This window comes from Microtus pennsylvanicus, chromosome 6 (assembly GCF_037038515.1).
Source record: "Microtus pennsylvanicus isolate mMicPen1 chromosome 6, mMicPen1.hap1, whole genome shotgun sequence".
NCBI lineage: Eukaryota > Metazoa > Chordata > Mammalia > Rodentia > Cricetidae > Microtus > Microtus pennsylvanicus.
This window is the reverse complement of record NC_134584.1, coordinates 31,125,827-31,144,550: the sequence shown is the minus strand read 5'-3', so window position 1 is coordinate 31,144,550 and position 18,724 is coordinate 31,125,827. Positions and strand designations below refer to the sequence as shown.

Below are 18,724 nucleotides of genomic sequence, written 5' to 3'. Positions count from 1 at the left end.
AAATGCCCTACAGGCTTGCCTACCTACAATTCAGTTATATGGAGGCATTTGCTCAGTTGAGGTTCCTTCCTCTCAGATGAATTCAGATGTGTCAAATTGTCATAAAACTAGCCAGGACAGACTGACATCTCTACCAAGTAGATTTCTGTAGGAGAACTTAGGCATGGTTGCAAATATTTAAAACAAGTTTGGCCGGGCGATGGTGGCGCACGCCTTTAATCCCAGCACTCGGGAGGCAGAGGCAGGTGGATCTCTGTGAGTTCGAGACCAGCCTGGTCTACAGAGCTAGTTCCAGGACAGGCTCCAAAGCCACAGAGAAACCCTGTCTCGAAAAACCAAAAAAAAAAAAAAAAAAAAAAAAAATAAAACAAGTTTGTTAGAGTACAGATCCCATCAGTGAAGTTAAATAAAAAAAGACATTTTGGTAGCGATTTCTCAGCTCACAAAGCTCTTTTAAAATGTATTTTTATTATTACTATTAATTATGTGTTTATACCTGTTATGGTGTGTGTGTAGGTCAGAGGACAAGTTCGTAGAGTTAGTTTTTTTTAACCTCTCTGTGGAATACAGGGATTGAACTTAGGGGTTAGGCTTTACCCCTCTGAGCCATCTTGCTAGCCTGAGCTCCAAAATCTTAGAAAGAGATTTGTAAGATCTCTTATTTATATTCTGTCCTTTTCTCTTGTTGCTTTTTCCCTTCATTTCTTTAATTTGCCTAAGGTTTTTTTTTAAAACAGTATTATTATCAATTTCTAAATAGGAAATTTTCTTAGTAATTATTTTCAAGTCCTCAGTTTTCAAATTAACATGTACTCTCAAAGATTTAGTTAAAATTAAAAAAATTTGGGTGGTGGTGGTGCACAGCTTTAATCCCAGCACTCTGGAGGCAGAGGCGGATCTCTGTGATTTTGAGACCAGCTTGATCTCAAGAGCGAGTTCCAGGACAGGCCCCAAAGCTACAGAGAAACCCTGTCTTGAAAAACAAAACGAATCAAAGTGATATTAATGCAACATTAACAATTACAGGTACCAGGAGGCAATCCAGAAGTGGGACGAAGCACTGCAGCTGACCCCAGATGATGCCACCCTTTATGAGATGAAATCACAGGTACCAACCAAAAGGAATTTGATTTTTCTATATAATTAGGCTGTGTTTGTTTGGTGAGCAGTGCTGAACAAATATGTCTGCTCTCATTTCTCTCAACACAATTTATTTTTAAAAATATTTAAAATGTTGTATTGTATATAAAGTTAGAAATGCATTTGCTTTTGCAATGAGGTCAACTGTTATTTCAACCTAGCTTTGAGAAGATATAACATGGATAAAATTATTAGTACATTTTTAAAATAGATGACAAGTTTCTACTTGGGTTGTAAATTAATTGTCTACCAGTAGCTAATTTTTCTTCAAAATGAGGATGCATTGTATTTGGAATATGTATGTATGTATGTATGTATGTATGTATATGTATATATATACATACACACACATACAGATATACATGTGTGTATATGTGTGTATGTATATGCACACACATATCTATATATGTATTTGAATGTATGGATCTGCTGCTCCAGCATACCTAGAGCTACTCCTAGTGGAGTGTGTACTAGTCACTCAGTGAAGATGTTTGAGGAAATCCAGACCTAAGCCTGACCAATGGAGGAGCAGAGGTTGAAACTGCCTTTCATGTACAAATTGCCCATCTAATGTCACTTGATTATCAATGATTTCTAATGAAACAGATCTTTTTTGGAGCATTCATTTCAGATTTATCAGATGCTTTGTATAAATCAAATGTGAGGGCATATCAGATCCCGGTAACAAGACTATGGGAAGGAGTTCCTTGTCAATTCTTATTCCTAACAAACAGGATCAAACTCTCACTATTGCAGATACTGGAATTAGAATGACCAGTGTTGACTTGATCAGCTACTTTGGTAAGGTTGCCAAAAGTACATTTGTGAAAGCCTTTATGGGTGCTCTGCAGGCTGGTGCAGATACTTTTGTGATTGGCCAGTTTGGTTTTTGTTTTTACTGTGTATTTCATTGCTCAGAAAGGGATTATGGTCACCAAGCATGTAATGGTGAGCAGCATGCCTGGGAATCTTTAGCAGAGGGATCATTCACAGTATGGCCTTGGTGAAACATCTTCAAAAGCTTAGAGAACTGGTTTAGAACTGTGGCAGCTGATAAAGCCCATTGATAAGGGCTGTGTCCAACAGCTGGAGGGATTGGACCAAAGGAGTTTAGCGTCGGTCACAGGGGACTAGTGAGCCTTGGACCAAAGACTAGCCTATCTCTGAAAGAAGACCAAACTGAGTTCTCAGAGGAAAGAGTAATAAAAGAGATTATGAAGAAGCATTCTCAGTTTATTGACTAGCCTGTTGCTCTCTTTGTGGAAGAGTATGGTGAAGAAGTCAGTGATTATAAGGCTGAAGACAAGGAAGAAAAGAAGCCTGGTGACAAACCTTCCTTAAATAGAAGCTGTTCATGCAGGAGAAGGGGGAGGAGGGAGTAGAGAGGGAGTGGGAGTGAGGAGGAGGAGGGAGGGGACAGAGAATAGTGACTAGAAGAAGATTAAGGAAAGGTGCATCGATCAAGAAGCACTCAACCAAGCAAATCCTATTTGGACCAGAAATCCTGATGACATTATTAATGAGGGGCATGGAAAGGTTTATAAGAGCGTGACCAGTGATTGGGATGCACACTTGGCAGTGAAGCACTTTTCTGTTGAAGGACTTTTGGAATTCTAAGTGCTGATTTTTGTCCTGAGACATGTTTCTTTTGATCTATTTGAAAACGGGAGAAAAAGATTAACATTAAATTGTATACATGCTATTTCCTTCATGTCTACCTATAAAGAGTTAATAATTCCAGAGTATCTGATTGCCATTACAGGACTGGCAGACTCTAAATAGGGAGATATTACAACTGTGATAAGTTGTAGCAAAGCAAAACTTAATGTTATAAAAAAGAATTGCTCAAAAATTGCTTAGAATTGCTCAGTGACCTGGCAGAAGATAAAACTTTAATGAACAGTTCTTGAAAAAATATAACTTAGAAATCATTGAAGACTCAAAATTGCAAGAGCCTTTCAGAACTGTTACATCTGCCCTGGGGGTGAGGTCATTTTCCTAGGACGGCTGTAGTACCAGCATAAAGGAAAACTAGAAACGCTTCTGTTTCGGCACAGGTGAGACCAAGTACTTTGTAGCTACTTGGCCTTGGTGAAAGTCTCCAAAAGCTTAGAGAACTGGTTTAGAACTGCGCCAGCTGATAAAGCCCATTGATAAGGGCTGTGTCCAGCAGCTGAAGGGATTGGAGGAGGGGAGTTTTAGTGTCAGTCACCAAAGAGGGAGGGAGTGGAACTTCCAGAAGAAGAAGAAGAGAGAAAGAAAGAAAAAAATAGATAAAAGAGGAGGAAAAGACAAAATTTCTACTAAATTATGGAAAGACATTTTGGAGATAAAGGTGGAAAAGGCAGTCATATCAGACTTACTGGTAACTTCCCAGGCTGTATGTCACAACCACATAGAAATGGACAGCAAACATGAAAGAGGACAGCCTTAAGAGACAAATCAACAGTGAGTTACACGGCAGCAATATCACCTATGGGTGCACCCTGACCACTCCATTTCTGAAAAGCAGAAGGTGGAGGCTGACAAGAATGACCCATCTCTAAAGTGTCTGGTCATCTTGCTGCACGAAACTGTACTTCTGGCTTCTGCTTTCAGTCTGGAAAATCTCCAGACACATGCTAACAGGATTCGGAGGCTGAACAAACTCAGTCTAAGATGGTCCTGCTGCTGTAACTGAAGAGATGTCACCCTGGGAGGAGATAAGGGAGGGCAGCTTCGTCAGAAGAAGCATGTAGCTACATCTTCAATGCTCACCTTCTTTTCTTCTGTTTTATAGGAGTTTTTGGTTTACTTTTGTTAATATTTAAAATATCATTGTGGCATGATAACTCGGGAAGATAAGGTTTTTTCTCCTTGGGTATTAAAGGTTTCTCCTTGGCTTATTTGAACAGGTTAGTGGAACATTTGTTGTAGGAAGTAGGATAACCTGTTCCATGGTTGATAGGAAGCTGAATTCCTAGACTGAATCTCGCCACTGAAGTGTTCTGAGATATTTATCTTGATGTTTAAAAGAAAAAAAATGTTAAAATGCATTGAGTTCATCTTCTAGGATCCCCTTTTCAACGTTTCCATCCCCTCTAGTTATTTCTGCATGTACTAATCTTACATAATTCAGTATGTAAGCTAAATCAATTTGATAGGAAGAATTCCCCACAGGGCTTGTTGCCCAAAAGAAGTACTGAGGAACAAGACATTTAACCTCTCTAGGTCTCATTAAGCCAACCCAACAGCAACTAAGTAAGGCTTATGAGTGGAAGTAGAGGTCCCAAGTCACATCTGCCTAAGAGGTAAATACAGATGAAATGAAAAGAAAATAAATTGCATAGATCTGGGCAAAAAGGCTGGGAAAGGTGTGATTACCAGTTAAGAAACTGGCATTTGTATTAAATATGCATTTCTAGTACTTAGTGGTGACCCTCTGTATAGAGAGCCTCTGAGCACCTGAACTAGTTATCTAAGGAATACTGACTGTCTCAGCTGGGTGTGGTGGCACACGCACTCTGCGAGACTAAGGCAAGGAGAGTCAGGAGTTCCAGGAGCTTGAGCTCCATAGGGAAACTCTCAAAATTAAAGCAGCAAAACAGCCTCTAGAAAGTGATTGCAGTTTAGCCTTGATGTATATTAACAAGTATTTTTAACACATAATACTCTGAAGTGAAAGTCACATGCCGTAATAGCTTTATTTTATTGAGGAAGAACACAAATTAGTTCCACTGAAGCAGGTTCCTTAAAGCCCTTCATTTGAAAGCTTTCACATTCAGGGCTAAAATACGTGCAGGTTAGGGGAAGATTCGTGGGAACTATACGAAAAGTTTAATTGAGAACCTAAGAATGGTGTTCGTGTCAAGAATGTTCCAAAATGTTCATGGACTCAAAGGGTACAAATGAAGTACAACTGTTTCCCATGGGCGTTCGGATCTCTAGTTCTGTGAATTTTCTGATATATGTGGCTGGCTTAAAAAGCCTAGTTGTGAGGCCTGCAGGGTGTTTAATTCTCACAGCAGGTAAACTGTTATTGTTGAATGACTGGTTGAACAAATTCATTTATCTAGATTTAACAGCAAGACTTGTGTGTTTCCTAAAAATTACATTGTCCTAGAGTAACGGTAGTGAAGCTGGCCTTCAGACAGCCGTGAGCTGCTGTGGCCGGAGCACAACCACTGGTTTCGATCAGATGGACATAGAGACACTTTTTATTTTCACTTATTTGGGGAGTAAAAAAAGGTCTAGAATTTCTGATACTGAATGTAAATTAGGGGATAAAATCCATGGAAATGCTGTATGCCAGATTAAAATAGATTTTGTAAAGGAAAATCATTGCTTGCATATAAATTACCTACCAGTAGTTTGTTAGTTTATACTGCATAAGCTCATGACGGGTTTTGTTTCTTCTTCTTTTTGGCACATAGGTCCTGATGTCCCTTCATGAAATGTTTCCAGCAGTACATGCAGCCGAAATGGCTGTCAAACGTAACCCACACTCATGGGAGTCTTGGCAGACTTTAGGTCGTGCTCAGCTTGGATTAGGAGAGATAGTCCTGGTAAAGAAATTTAATTGTTATAATGCTCAAATTTAATTATATTTTGAGTTTTAGAATAAGTTTCTTCTATATGCATGTTGTATATTGAGTATACCGTTTACTCCCTCATCTTGTGTTTCTCTATTCTCTCTATCCCCTTTTTTCTCAATTATCTGACCCTGTTAGTCCACATTGTTCATCTACATAAATTTGCTTTTATTTCCATTTATTATATACATAGATTGTTTTATGTGACTTTATAAAATCTAGGACCAATAGGTGACAGAAAATACATATTTGTCTTTCTGAGACTGACTTAATGTCCTGAATATGACTGTCTCTAGTCACATTCATCTTCCTAAAAACAATAAAGCTTCATTCTTTATAGCTAAAAAATGCATTGTTTATGTATACCCACCACAATTCACTTCTCGTTGTTGTATACCTGGGCTGTTTCCTACTTAGCTCTTGTGAAAATTGTGCATAAATATCAATGTGTAAATATCTCTGTGATGTGTCTATTTGGTGTCCTCTGAGTAAATACCCAGGAGTGCTGTAGTGGGATCAAAACTGGGCCAAATAATAGATCAGTTTCTAATTTGTTTTCTCCCCTAAAATCCCTGTATGCTTTTCATGAAAGATTCTCACTGGGTTTTGATTTGTGTTCTCTGATAGCTAATGAGGCTGAACGTTCTTTCATGTTTATATTGGCCATTTGTATTTCATCTTTTTCTAATTTGACATTTTAAAAATTAATTGTGATGGGCTGGAGAGATTGATTGACTTTTTAATCACAAAAAGACTGAATTTTGTCATATTGTTTTTCTTCACCTATTGGGACAAATGCTGTGATTTTTATTTTTTATGTGTGTTGTTATACCAGTTGTCCATGTTGAACTGTGTGATCCACCTCTGAGGGATAAACCTTATGTGATCACAGTATAAGATTCTGCTAAGGTGCTCAAGCCCTTAGTACCAGTGCCCCTAATTTTAGCCCATTGGTGTTTTCTCAGTCTTTCCCCCTCACATCTGTATTTTTCTCTACCATAATCATCTGGACAGATGGCCTGTCTTTTGCGCTAAAATTAACTATAGTAGTATGCTAGAGTAGACATGTATGGATGCATATATACCTATACTCACTTGTATGTATTTAATTGTAGCTAACATGGTGATTTTTAGAAATAAGACAAATGAAAAAAATCTTTTTCCCCCAGGCAATTCGAAGTTTTCAAGTAGCCCTCCACATATATCCAATGAACCCAGAAATATGGAAAGAGGACCTTTCCTGGGCAAGAAAGCTCCAGGAACAGCAGAAAGTAGCTCGGAGGATTGAAAAAAAAGAAATTCCACCCGAAGGAACAGACATCTCCCCAGAGTCAATCCCTGACTATGACTTTGAAAGCGACGAGATTGTTGCTGTTTGTGCAGCTGTTGCAGAGAAACAGAAGTTGGTGTCTACAAATAAAACCATGGTTATAGTGTCAGCTTCTGGAACTGTGGAGATAGTCAATGAGAAGGAAGAGGGCACCTCCACCCCAGATGGCGCTGTCTTTATCAAAGCCCGATGAAGCATACGTGGTGAAAAGATGTTTGAATCTAGGTTTTTTTTTTGTTTGGTTTTGGTTGCTACTTAATGCTTAGATGACATTCGATATCCACCTTGGAGGAGGAGGGCAAAACTTGAGTTTTTCAGATGAAGCATATAAAAATCAAATAGTGGAATTCTTTAGTGATTGGACAAGCAAATTATACTTAAGGTTCACATCTTAAGTGAAATGTGTTTTGACTGTTGAGCATTTGATTGGACTGTTGGGAGAGGGCATTTGAAGATACAATTTGGAAATTGTGTTCTTGAATAGAGATTGACTTGGCAGGCAGTGTTATTACAATGTAGACTTGCAGACTTTTGTTCTATGATAAAGGAAGCGTGTGATTTCTCTCCCTCCTAGAAACCTGCCATTTGTCTCTTTTCCATTTTTCTTGCTGCACTAGTGCAAGCTTAAATATTTTTGACATTCATCTTGATTCAAAGTTATCATTTGGTTGTAATTTGATATATTTGGAAGTTTGCCTAAAAATGCATGCAGATGTGTGTATCCTGAACATTTCCTTGAATTTTTGTTCTAATTTGTGCTTATGTTTTGACTTTAAAGTTAAAAGGTGGTAACTGTTTTCTTCAGTACTTGCTAACTGTGAATACTGATGTCAGAGTGACCTTTCACTTCATTGTCAAGGTCAAGTCATCTTTGTCACAAGTCATTCATTTGTACAGGTGAATGGCATTTGGAGATTGTCAGTAAATTCTATGCTTACATTATCCTGGTCAAAACAGAGTTTCTTTCCTTTTTTCCTTTTACGGGGGAGGGTGTAGCTAGGCCCCCAGCATGCTAGACTAGTACCTCTGTTGCTGAGCAAAATCCTCCTATTTCTTTTCTGATTTTTACAAGTATGCAGAGCCCAGCAAACAAATAGTAAGACAAGTCTTCCTTTTCAACTCAGGCTAGCCTCAAGACTGCCTTGGCATTCGGAACTACTGGGAATACAGGCGGGGGCTGCCACAGCTGACGAGTATTTCTCGCTTGTAACTTTGCAGTGGACAGTTTATAAATGTCTTTCCAAAGATGCTTTTGTGGAAGTAGTCAATGAAATGAAAAAATAGTTACAGTTTCACATCAGTATAAAATAGCAGTCAAAATCTTTACAGTAAAAAGGCATTGATATTATTAGGGTGTCAGTATATGACTGACAAGCAGGGAACTGGAATGTGATTGGTAGTGTAAACCCACGTGTGGAGCAGTAAGGAAGCAGATGCCTCTCATCCCAGTCCTGTCGAAGGCAAGGCAGAGGACTCGTGAACTCACGGCCAGCCGGGGAGACCTTGCCTCAGAACAAAATAAAAATAGTGGAAAGTAAAGCAACCAAAGAAAAAAGCTTATTAAAATCCTCATTCACAGTTACAAACCAATACTATTATTACCGTGGGTGACTGTTTCTATTATGTATATTGTAGTACAAACAAAACATATGCAACTGTCAGGTGCTGTTCTTCCTGATACTCACGAAGATATAATTGATGTAATTTTTTTCCATTAGAGATGAAAGTTATTTCTGTTGTGTTATGAAATCTTAACAAAACCAGTTGGAACATGTAATTATGGGCAGCATTTTTGTGACGATGATATGTTTTAGAAGGTATTTTAGGGGAATGTTCATTTTTTTTTTCTTTCCGGTTGGAGAAATCAGCAGTTGCTTTAAATAGTGTTATATCCCCCTAAATTCTATCTGTCATCCAGAAATAAGCCCTGGATGGAGAGGTCAGCTTTAGAATGAGTGAAGAAAAGTACCTTGTTAAATAGCAAGGGATATTCTCGGGACAGATGGCCAGAGAGGTGAGTACAGTTGCTACGTTACATATGGATATCTGTTTATTGTGTACCTTGTGAAAGAATAGCCTTTCCCTTGTGTCTTGGAGATTTTCCTCTTCGATTTTGAGAATTAGGTAGATTTTATTTTTCTGTGTGTAAAAATATACGTGAAACATCTGTATGGTTCCCCACGTGTCAATGCTAGCCATTTCTAGGAAGAACTTGTCTTAGTTTGGGAATGCTTCCTCTCATTTCCTTCTGATTTTAGGAAAGATTTTTTCATAACCTTTTATCTGAATGAAGTCACGGCTCACGATACTGAAAGGCAGTTGTCAGTTACAGATTGCTCTTGGCATGGAGTCTGTGCCTCAACCTCAAAATAGGCAAGACTGTACGTGGCCTGCGTGCTGCTTCCAGACCGCTAAACCTGTTGTCTGAACTGTTTTGGTGTTAGTGGGTCATGCTAGTCTCTTTATTACTCAGATCTAAGATGCAAAATAGACAAGATGAGGAGAAAAAGTAAGACTTAGTTATGGAGAAAGGCTCATTTTTCCAGACCACCAAAGGTACTTTAGCTAACACTTCCATGTAGGAAGAGAAAACTGCATTGGTTATTTTGCTGGGATGTGAGTAATGGTATGTAAAAGTTCACTGAGCTTGTTAATTAGAATAATGTATCTCTTATGGACCTGAAGAAAAATGACACTCATGATGATATAATTATGTTTAATTATCTTAAGCAACAGTATTAGTGTTAAAATTATATCGAATATGATTTGTATGGTTCTAGTTTGAAAATTGTACGGTATAGATACTTGTTAGAGAATGAGAATAGAGACCATACCTGAAAACTTGAGACTCCTGTTAATCTCTAGAATGCAGGCGCCTGGGTGACAAAGTGTTGTATTTTAAATTAAGTTATGCGGGAGGCATTTCATAACTCCTATCTATAAGCTGGGGCCCATGACAACACAGGACGGTGACAGCGTAAGCACGTAAGTATTCTAGATTGCTCTTGTTGTTTGGCTAAAACTACTGATTTAGAAGGGGTTGTCTTAGAAAACCGATACTTCCATGATTGTAGCAGGACCGTGCAGCCCCGTCAGTTTGCAGATTATGCTTCATGCAGTGACTCACAGGCTGGCTCCCCTTTCCTGCAGTAAGGGAATTATTAATCAGCTCTTTAATTCCCTTCTGTGGGAAACCCTTCAAAACCCGCTTGGTGACAGACACTCTAGGCTGCGTCTGGATGAGTTAGGAGTGAACACAAGAACCATCATCATCATCGTCTTCAGTGTGTGTGTTAGAATGTGATTTTCTGAGATGACTTTAACCCAACAAAGGAGTCGCTGATTGGTGCCATGTTAGCATACAGAAACTCTTTTCAACCAGTAATAAAACATGACGGCTTGTGAATGGCCTCTCGACCCATGGAAGTTAAAATGAAATGAAGGAGATCATATCTGAAGTCACGGACCTGAGCCACGTGCAGTTGAGTTGGGCCAGTACGAATGCAAGAGCCACAGTGACCCTGCAGCGAGTGCACAGTGCCTTCTTGAGTGTTACGTGTGAGCTACCAGTGTTGTACTTGGAGAGCCGTGGACAGCTGATAAATGGGCAGTTTCTTGGGAAATCCTGATCCCCTCCCACCTTCCAAGGAGAGGAAGGAGCGTGGGAAACAGGGCTGGAGACGCTGGTCCCTTTCTCCCTTTTCTCTGCGTTGGTCAAGCCTCCTTTCAGCTACATTGTGAATCTTGCAGGAAAGGGGAAGCCTTTGCTTCAGAGCTGCCCATAGCTCAGCGAGGCCTCTCTAGGTCTGGGTTCAGTATTACTCGGTCATTATATGCTGTCATTTGGTGTCATCTCTGTGTCCCCGACTTGTCTCTTGGGTCATTAGGCCACAAGGGAGCACAGATCGTTTAGGACTCCCTTAAGCCCTAACAAAGATTTGAATTTATTTCAAATTAAGTATGAAATTTAGCAGAAGCAAAATGTCAAAGTCCTAATTTTTTTAAGTTGTGGAGATTTTATTGAAAATGAATAATGTCTGTTACAAGGCACCAGGAAATTTTGCTTATACTATTTTAAAGTCTGCTACCTGGGAATAGTAGTAAACCACAAAGCTGAAGGAAGGAACACGGGGTGGGTTATATCCTCACCTACTTCCGTCGGTTTTCTTACAAGACGATCATTCAGACAGAGGAAAAGGCAGCCGCTGTAAGTTTGCAGCTTGAAAAGTTCTTGACAAACGTGCGAATATCTGCTTATCTCTGCCCGCCACTGTGCCCACCCAAAAGGTCTCTACAAATCAGAAGTATCTAGTTCACCTCTTCTCCCCCCGTACCCTGCTCTATTCAGTGACCTATCTGCTTTCTGTGACTATAAATTAGATTTTTCTTTTGTGAAATTATAAATGAATAGATCATACAGTATGTACTCTCATGTCTGGCATATTTTGATTAGAACAGTGTATTTTGTTCTTCCATGCTCAGATTGATCCCTGATTTTGACATGTCAGCAATGTTTTCTGTTCTGTTCTGTTCCTCTACTATTCTCTTGTAGGAATATACCACAGTTTGTTTAACTGCTGGTGAGGATGAACACTTAGGTTGTTTCAAGTTTTGCTTTATGAATAAAGCTGCTTTGTACAAGTGACACATTCCATTTATGGCCATATGCATTACTTTCTTTTGGGTAAATGCATAGGATAAAGGCTGATTCTTGCTGTGTGTGGAGCATATTATATGAAGCCTTTAAGGATCTCCCAAACTATTTCCTCCAATTTCCCTTAGTTTGTATTTTCCAGCAGTTGCTGAAGAAGTGTTTTCCCACACATTTGTCAATCTTGGTATTGTCCATTTTTATCAATCTCTTCAGGTTAGTGGATGTTTTTGTTCTAAGTATGTATTTCCCTGGTGATGTGGGGCCGCCCTTCCTTCCTTCCTTCCTTCCTTCCTTCCTTCCTTCCTTCCTTCCTTCCTTCCTTCCTTCCTTCCTTCCTTCCTTCTCCCTCCCTCCTTCCCTTCTTCTTTTTTCTTTTTTTTGCACTTGCTCTGTAGTTGACTGCTGTGTCGTTAAGGATGAACTTGAATGATTGCTCTCCCTCTTGCCACCTCCCAAATGTCGGGATTATAGGCATGCGACCACACCTGGTTTACCTGGTGCTGGGACTGAAGCCAGGGTGGGTAAACACTCCCAGCTGGCCTGCATCCCAGTCTCTGGTGCTGTTTTTCATGGGCTTCCTTGACATTATATTTGGGGGGGGGGGTGTATGTTCCGATTTCGCCGTTTTAAACTTTGGTTCCATTACTCAGTCTTGTAACTAACACTGAATAGAAGTCTTGATGAGTTGGTAATGTGAATGTTTTCTCTCCTGTGGTTCTCTTCAAACACTGTTCTGGGTGAAGGTCAGTGTGTATACAAAGTTTTTCTCAGCCCTTCTAAGTCACAAAGAATTTCTATATTTTCTGTTAGTTATTTTAGAGTTTTAGTTTTTGGGACTAGGTTTGTTCCTGCTAAGTTCATTTTATATGTAATCTGTGGTGGAAGCTGAGGCTCATTTGATGTCTGATTGTTAATGCTGTTCACTGAGAAAACTGTCCTTTCCTACCTGATACGCCTGTCATCTCAGCACTTGGGAGCAGGGGCAAGATTGTGACATCCAGGCCAGCTGGAGCCACACAGCAGGAGCTGCCTCAAAAAATAAGCAGGTATGTATGTAAATAAATAAGTGAATAAAATAAAACGAAATTATCTCTTTTTATGATAAGTTACAGTTATTTTACAAATGTCAAATCAATTAAATTTCTTAAAATTTTGGTTGGGATCCTAGCCTTTAAAGGCTAAGCCATCTCTCAGCCCAAATCAATTATATTTCTGGGCTAGACTTCTCTTACTCATGATGGCTTATCCATTTTAAGTACTGCTCAATTCAATTTGGTAATATTACAGTAAGGATTTTTGTGTCTGTTCATACAGGATTTTGGCTTTTATTTTAATGTCTACGTTCAGTTTTCAAATAGGAATGATGCTGAGCCCCATACAAATGAGAAATATCTCTCCTACCCTTCTTCTCTTAATAGAGATCACACATGAAGTCACTTGGGCCTAGATTTTCTTTAGGAGAAGATTTTTAATTACAAATTCAGTTTTAAAAATAGCTAGTGTATGTATTATGTGATATTGCGTGATAATATTAAAGACTGAAAGAGCCCGTTTGCTGCTGTGTTGATATGTCTCACCGTTCTTTAGTACTTGAAAGTCTCCTTGCTCTCACCACTATTTTCATTTTTCAATTTTGAGATTATAACATAATCAACAATTCTTCCTTCCCTTTCCTCCCTACAAACGCTCTCTTAACCCCCACCCCCCAATCTCCTTCAAATCCATGGCCTCTTTTCACTAATTGTATATATATGTACACACACACACATGAATGCATGTGTGCGTGCGCACACACACACATGCACATTCTTTAACGTAACCTGTCCAGTCTCTGTGGTGTTACTTGTTTGTATGTTTTCAGGGCTGACCATTTGGCACTGGACAACCAATTGGTGTTCTCTTCCCTGGGAAGAACACTTCTGCTCCCAGCCTCCTCAGTTGCCAGCAGTCCCTGTGTAGGATTGACGCCTGTGGGCTTTTCTCTGTTCCGTTTACATTGTCCACTGCTGTCACCCTTGCTCTGCTTGCATTTGGGCGTTCATGTAGCTTCTGATGTTACTAGGAGACACAATCTCAGAACAAACTCCTTAATCTTCTGGTTCTTCCTTTTTAAAAATCTTATGTGCATTGGCGTTTTGCATATATGTTTGCGAGGGTGTCAATTCCCTGGAACTGGAGGTAGAGACAGTTGTGAGCTGCTAGGTGGGTGCTGGGAATTGAACCTAGGTCCTCTGGAAGAGCAGCCAGTGTTCTTAACAGCTGAGTACCATCTCTCCAGCCTGATCTTCTGGTTTTTAACAATCTTTCTGCCCCTTCTTCTGCAATGTTCCTTGAGCTTTAGGTACAGGAATGTTTTGTAGATATAGCCACTGGGATTGGGCTCCACAACTCTGCATTTTGATTGGTTGTGGTTTTCTGTAGTGGTCCTCCATCTTTTACAAAGAGACGTTTCCTTGATGAGGGGTGAAGACTACCCTTCTCTTTGATTATAAGTCATTTAGACTTTAGTTAAGGATTATGCTGGCTTAGTAAAGTGGTGGTTGAAGATGGTTCTAAGAGCCATGCCTTCGTGTTCCTGGGCAATTGACTAGGTTTCCAGTGCCAGGCATGAGATCTCTTGTTGAGTGGGTCATAAGTTTAATTAGAGAGCTGTTGGTCCCTGCCAAGGTGTGTGTGCTGGTGCCGTATCCTTAGGGTTATCATGGCTTGCTGATCATTGCCGTGGTTTATAGGCGTAGCTGGGAAGGACTGTTGGTTGTCTCCCTCCTTTAGATGCCTCCATGGTGCCTTCTGGTTCCAGGAAAGCTAGTCCTCAGGCCAGTCCCAGCTTAGGGGTCTCTTGGTCCTGTTTCTAGAGTGCATAGTGTCTTCAGCAATAGGGACCACTTCCCTTCCACCTCTGGTCCCCCATTACTTTAAAAAGGAATTAGTCATTTTTCTTTAGTATTTTTCACGTTTTGGATTTTGATTACTTCATCCTACTTAATACTATTAGTTTTCTTCTGTGTTTGTATGGCTAATAAATGGGTTCTTAGTTCTGGAGGCTGGTAAGATTCATTTTCTTAGTGGGGGTAGAGGAGGAGGTTTATAGCCTTGACTACTTCTACCGGAAGTTAAATATTACTAGCTATGACTTCTTAGTCTTATCAGCATTTATTGATTACCTTTGTCTGGTGTGCTTTCCTTGTTGCAGGGATAAAAGACCTCACAGAGAAACCTGAAGAAGGAAGGCATTGTTTTGGCTCAGTCCATCATGGAGCGGAAGGCAGGGTGGCAGCAGCACCAGGGAGCTAGCTGGTCATGTGGCATCTGCAGTCAGTAAGCAGAAAGAGCCAATGCGGATGCCCAGCTTGCTTCTCCTTTCTGTGCAGTCCAGGATCCAGCCTGTGGGATGGCTCATCCACATTCAGGGAGGGTGTTTCTTCTGGTAACATCTCATAGATATACCTGAAAGCCTGTGTTCTAGATGATTCCACATAGCAATAAGCTGACGAGCTTAGCCGTCCGATCTGGGTCATTCTTTCACATAATGATAGTGATCATTCTGTTTGTCTTTTAGTCCCAGAAAACTCTAAAGAGACACTCTGTGAGTCAACTGTATTTTCTTTCTCTGGGAAATAATTTATATAGTAAAGCCATTTAGGAGTAAAGACCTGACTCTTTTTCATTTAAAATTTAAAATTTGAAGTTAGCATACAAAATGATGGGTTTCATTATGGCGTTTTCATATATATATGCCACTATGCTTTGTTCTTATTCTTTGTTCCTTCTCATTGCCTCCTTTACTTCTCCCTTCCCTCCCCCAAACCATCCCCTTTTCCTTTTTCTTGTCACATAGAGTCCATTTGTCCCACTTGACTTCCCTTAAGGTATCTTCCTTCTCATAGTCCCTAGTTACATATTCCACACCTTGTACAGATAGACAGACACCCCCAACTCTCTCTCTCTCTCTCTCTCTCTCTCTCTCTTTCATCTGCATATGAAATAAAAGTATTTGTCTTTCTGAATCTAGCTTGCTCCCCTTAATGCAGTGATCTCTGGTTCTCTCCATGTTCCCACACACATCTTTCTTAACATTTAAAATAATAGGTTGGTTCCCTAGTGTTCTCCAGTGGTGACCAATGAACTGTTTAGTTTTGTTGCATCTTATAAAGCCATGCATTAAGACATATTTTTCGATGTGTTTCAGTTCTTAAACCTGCTATGCAAGTTAATTTTCAAGGTGGTTGTATAAAGTTTGCACTTCTGCCAACCATGTGGGAGATTTTCTAAAGTGTACTTGGTTCTCTAACTTATGTTCTTACTGTGTTTTAATTCGTTTTTTAGCAGTTAAGACATTATTGTTTTTTTTTTCTTTGCTACAGGTAAGTCTAGCTTATGGTATATATATTTACTGTCTCCCTTGTCATTTATTATGATTTGGTTCATTCTAAAGTCAGTATTTAGTGACTGTGTATATGATTGCTACATAGAGTTGAGTTAGACTATAGTATTTAACTTTCCATTGCTGGACCCCTCTTTGTTTTTCCTGGAGTCAGTAAGCATCTTGATTTTTGTTTTTTTTTCTATGTATATATTAGAAAAATACCCCAACTGTATGATGGATTTACAATTTTCCTTTTAGTAATGCGACATATCAAACAATCCACCTTAAAAAAAATCTTAGAATGGCCTAGAGTTCTTCCCTGCTGACTTCACTGTGTTCCTGACCTGCTGCAGAGCAGCTTTCAAGTGCTTTCATCATTCATGGAATTTGGATTATTTTTTCTTTGTAATAAGTCCTGGTTTATTCTTCTCTGGAAAGAAAAGTAATGATTTACCTGTTGAGATTGTGAGTGAGTGTTGTCTAAGGCATTGGTAAGTTTGGTGTTCTCTTCTGTCCCCTTCATCCATGGTGGGGACTGGAGAGAATGGCGAGACAAGGTATTGAATGAATGGATGGATGGCAGAGATGTTGACGCTGATCTGAGAACTGGGGAAACAGTTCTCTTCCCCTCTTCCTTTACCCCATGTGGTTCTAGTTTGGCTCTAAAGCACCAACTGTGGCCCATGGCAACTTCATGCGCAATGAGATTAATTGGTCTATCTTGTTGTAAAGCTTTGCTATCTAGTTCCTTTTCCCATGCACCTGGAAGGCAATCATGAGATCCTGACTTCAGAATCAGGCTCCCGTGTGGATGTGGAGTCAGGAGGCTGGAGGCAGTGGGAGGGTGGACAAAGTATCGTTTGTTTTTGCTCTGAAACTAGTTTAGGTAGTTTATAGAAAATGTCTTGTATAGCATGGATTTTTATAACTTCATATTCAAGACTAAAAAGTATAGCTAACAGTAAATATTAGAGTGCCTGGGTTTTACCATGGTCCTTCATGTTTTGTCTCCAAGAGGAAAACTGTAGAGAGGAATGTTTGGGAAAATAACACTAATTCCATGACTCCGGGTCGGTTGCCTTTCAGCAGCTCTAGCAGTTACATTTCTTTCTTGAACTTGACCTAGTTGGTTACATTTACCTGCTTGTTTATCCTGTCGTACTGGGATGAGATAGGATTCTATACCTGTCAGACAATCCACAAGTGCTCTACAGCAAGGAACACGAAGAACAAATAGTCTTTACCACTGAACTGTTAAATCTTATAAACCACGTGGAACAGATGATGGAAAAATGGCGGCCTTCTTTGGCTGTTCTTTAAAGCATATACTAGATTCAGCAATAAATTAAATTGTCCATCTGTCAAGTTCATTTGTTGGCTTTCAAATTCCATTCGGAGATAAAGCTTACAAGAGGTCCTCCCTGGTGTGCCTGGTGTCTTTATAATGGGCATGTATGTGTGAGTGGAGATGTGTACACAGCGTGGAAATACAGACAACGGCCATGTGAGGACACACGGAGAAAGAGAAGTCTCACGAGAAGCCAGCCCTGCCAGCACCTTTATCTTAAACTTCCAACCAATAGAACTCCGAGAAAATAAATTTCTCTTGGTTAAGCCATCTAGTCTGTGGCAGCTTTGGCAGATTATCATAGCCATATAAACCACTAAAAATGGGGAAAAAAATCTCCAATGGACATTTCTCTAAAATATAAAGCTAGTCAGTAACTATATGCATGTACTTTCACAATATCATCATTCGTTAAGGACATGCAGTTAAACTACTTCACACCCATCAGATGGCTATAATAAAAATACAGTAGTAAGTTTTGCAAGGTTATTGAAAAAAATCAAGGACTTATACATTGTTGGTGGGAATGTAAAGTGTTTTAGTCACGTCAAAAAGAGTTCAACATTGCCTCAAAGTACTGAACTTAGAATTACTATATGTCCCAGCAATTTCAGTTATGAGCCCAAAAGTTTTAAAAACACACACAAAAAAGTTCTTAGCATTATTTAAAATAGCCAGAATGTTAGATCAGTGCAACACTGGCCAATTAATGTGTGGATTTTAAAAAGTGGTATGTCCATTTCATGGGGTATTATTCAGATATAAAAAGGAATAAAGTATTGATTAATGTTGCCATATCAACAAACCGTGAAAATATTCTTCTGACACAAAGATGGCCGACAAAAATTCCAGTTACTGCATTATTTCTTTTGTATAGAAAGTTCACAATAGAGAAATCAATAGGCATATATTGGTTCTCAGGCTAGGGCTGAGAACAGTGTGGACTGATTGCATATGGCATGTGATTTCTTCTTGGGATGATGCAAATGTTTGGGAATTGGAAGTCAGTGATGGATGTATTTTTTAGTTGAATTTACTAAAACATTTTAAAGGATATGTACTTTGAAGAATAAATGTCATAGTATGTAAATATTTCAGTAAACAAGATTAAGCCAAGTCAGTGTTTTTGGTACTGAACCTGAAGTAAACATGGGTGAGATATGTCTTACATATTACTAATGCTAATTCATGAGTGAGGTTGTGCTTGCACCAGGGACACAAGTGAAGTTACACACACACACACACACACACACACACACACACACACACACACACACACACACACACATTAATTTATATTTAAATCTAGGCATGG

The 18,724-nt window shown here is 39.4% G+C and overlaps 1 protein-coding gene across 1 annotated transcript in view; it reads left to right on the top strand.

Moving 5' to 3' along the window:
- Ttc33 (tetratricopeptide repeat domain 33) overlaps positions 1 to 7,983 on the top strand; it is a 39,353-nt gene extending 31,370 nt beyond the window's left edge. Inside the window, exons 3-5 of the mRNA XM_075975957.1 lie at positions 1,027 to 1,108; positions 5,553 to 5,684; positions 6,881 to 7,983. Coding sequence (XP_075832072.1) covers positions 1,027 to 1,108; positions 5,553 to 5,684; positions 6,881 to 7,234 — 568 coding nt within the window. The 3' untranslated portion in view covers positions 7,235 to 7,983. The remainder of the gene's footprint in view (positions 1 to 1,026; positions 1,109 to 5,552; positions 5,685 to 6,880) is intronic.
- The last annotated feature ends 10,741 nt before the right edge of the window (positions 7,984 to 18,724 follow it).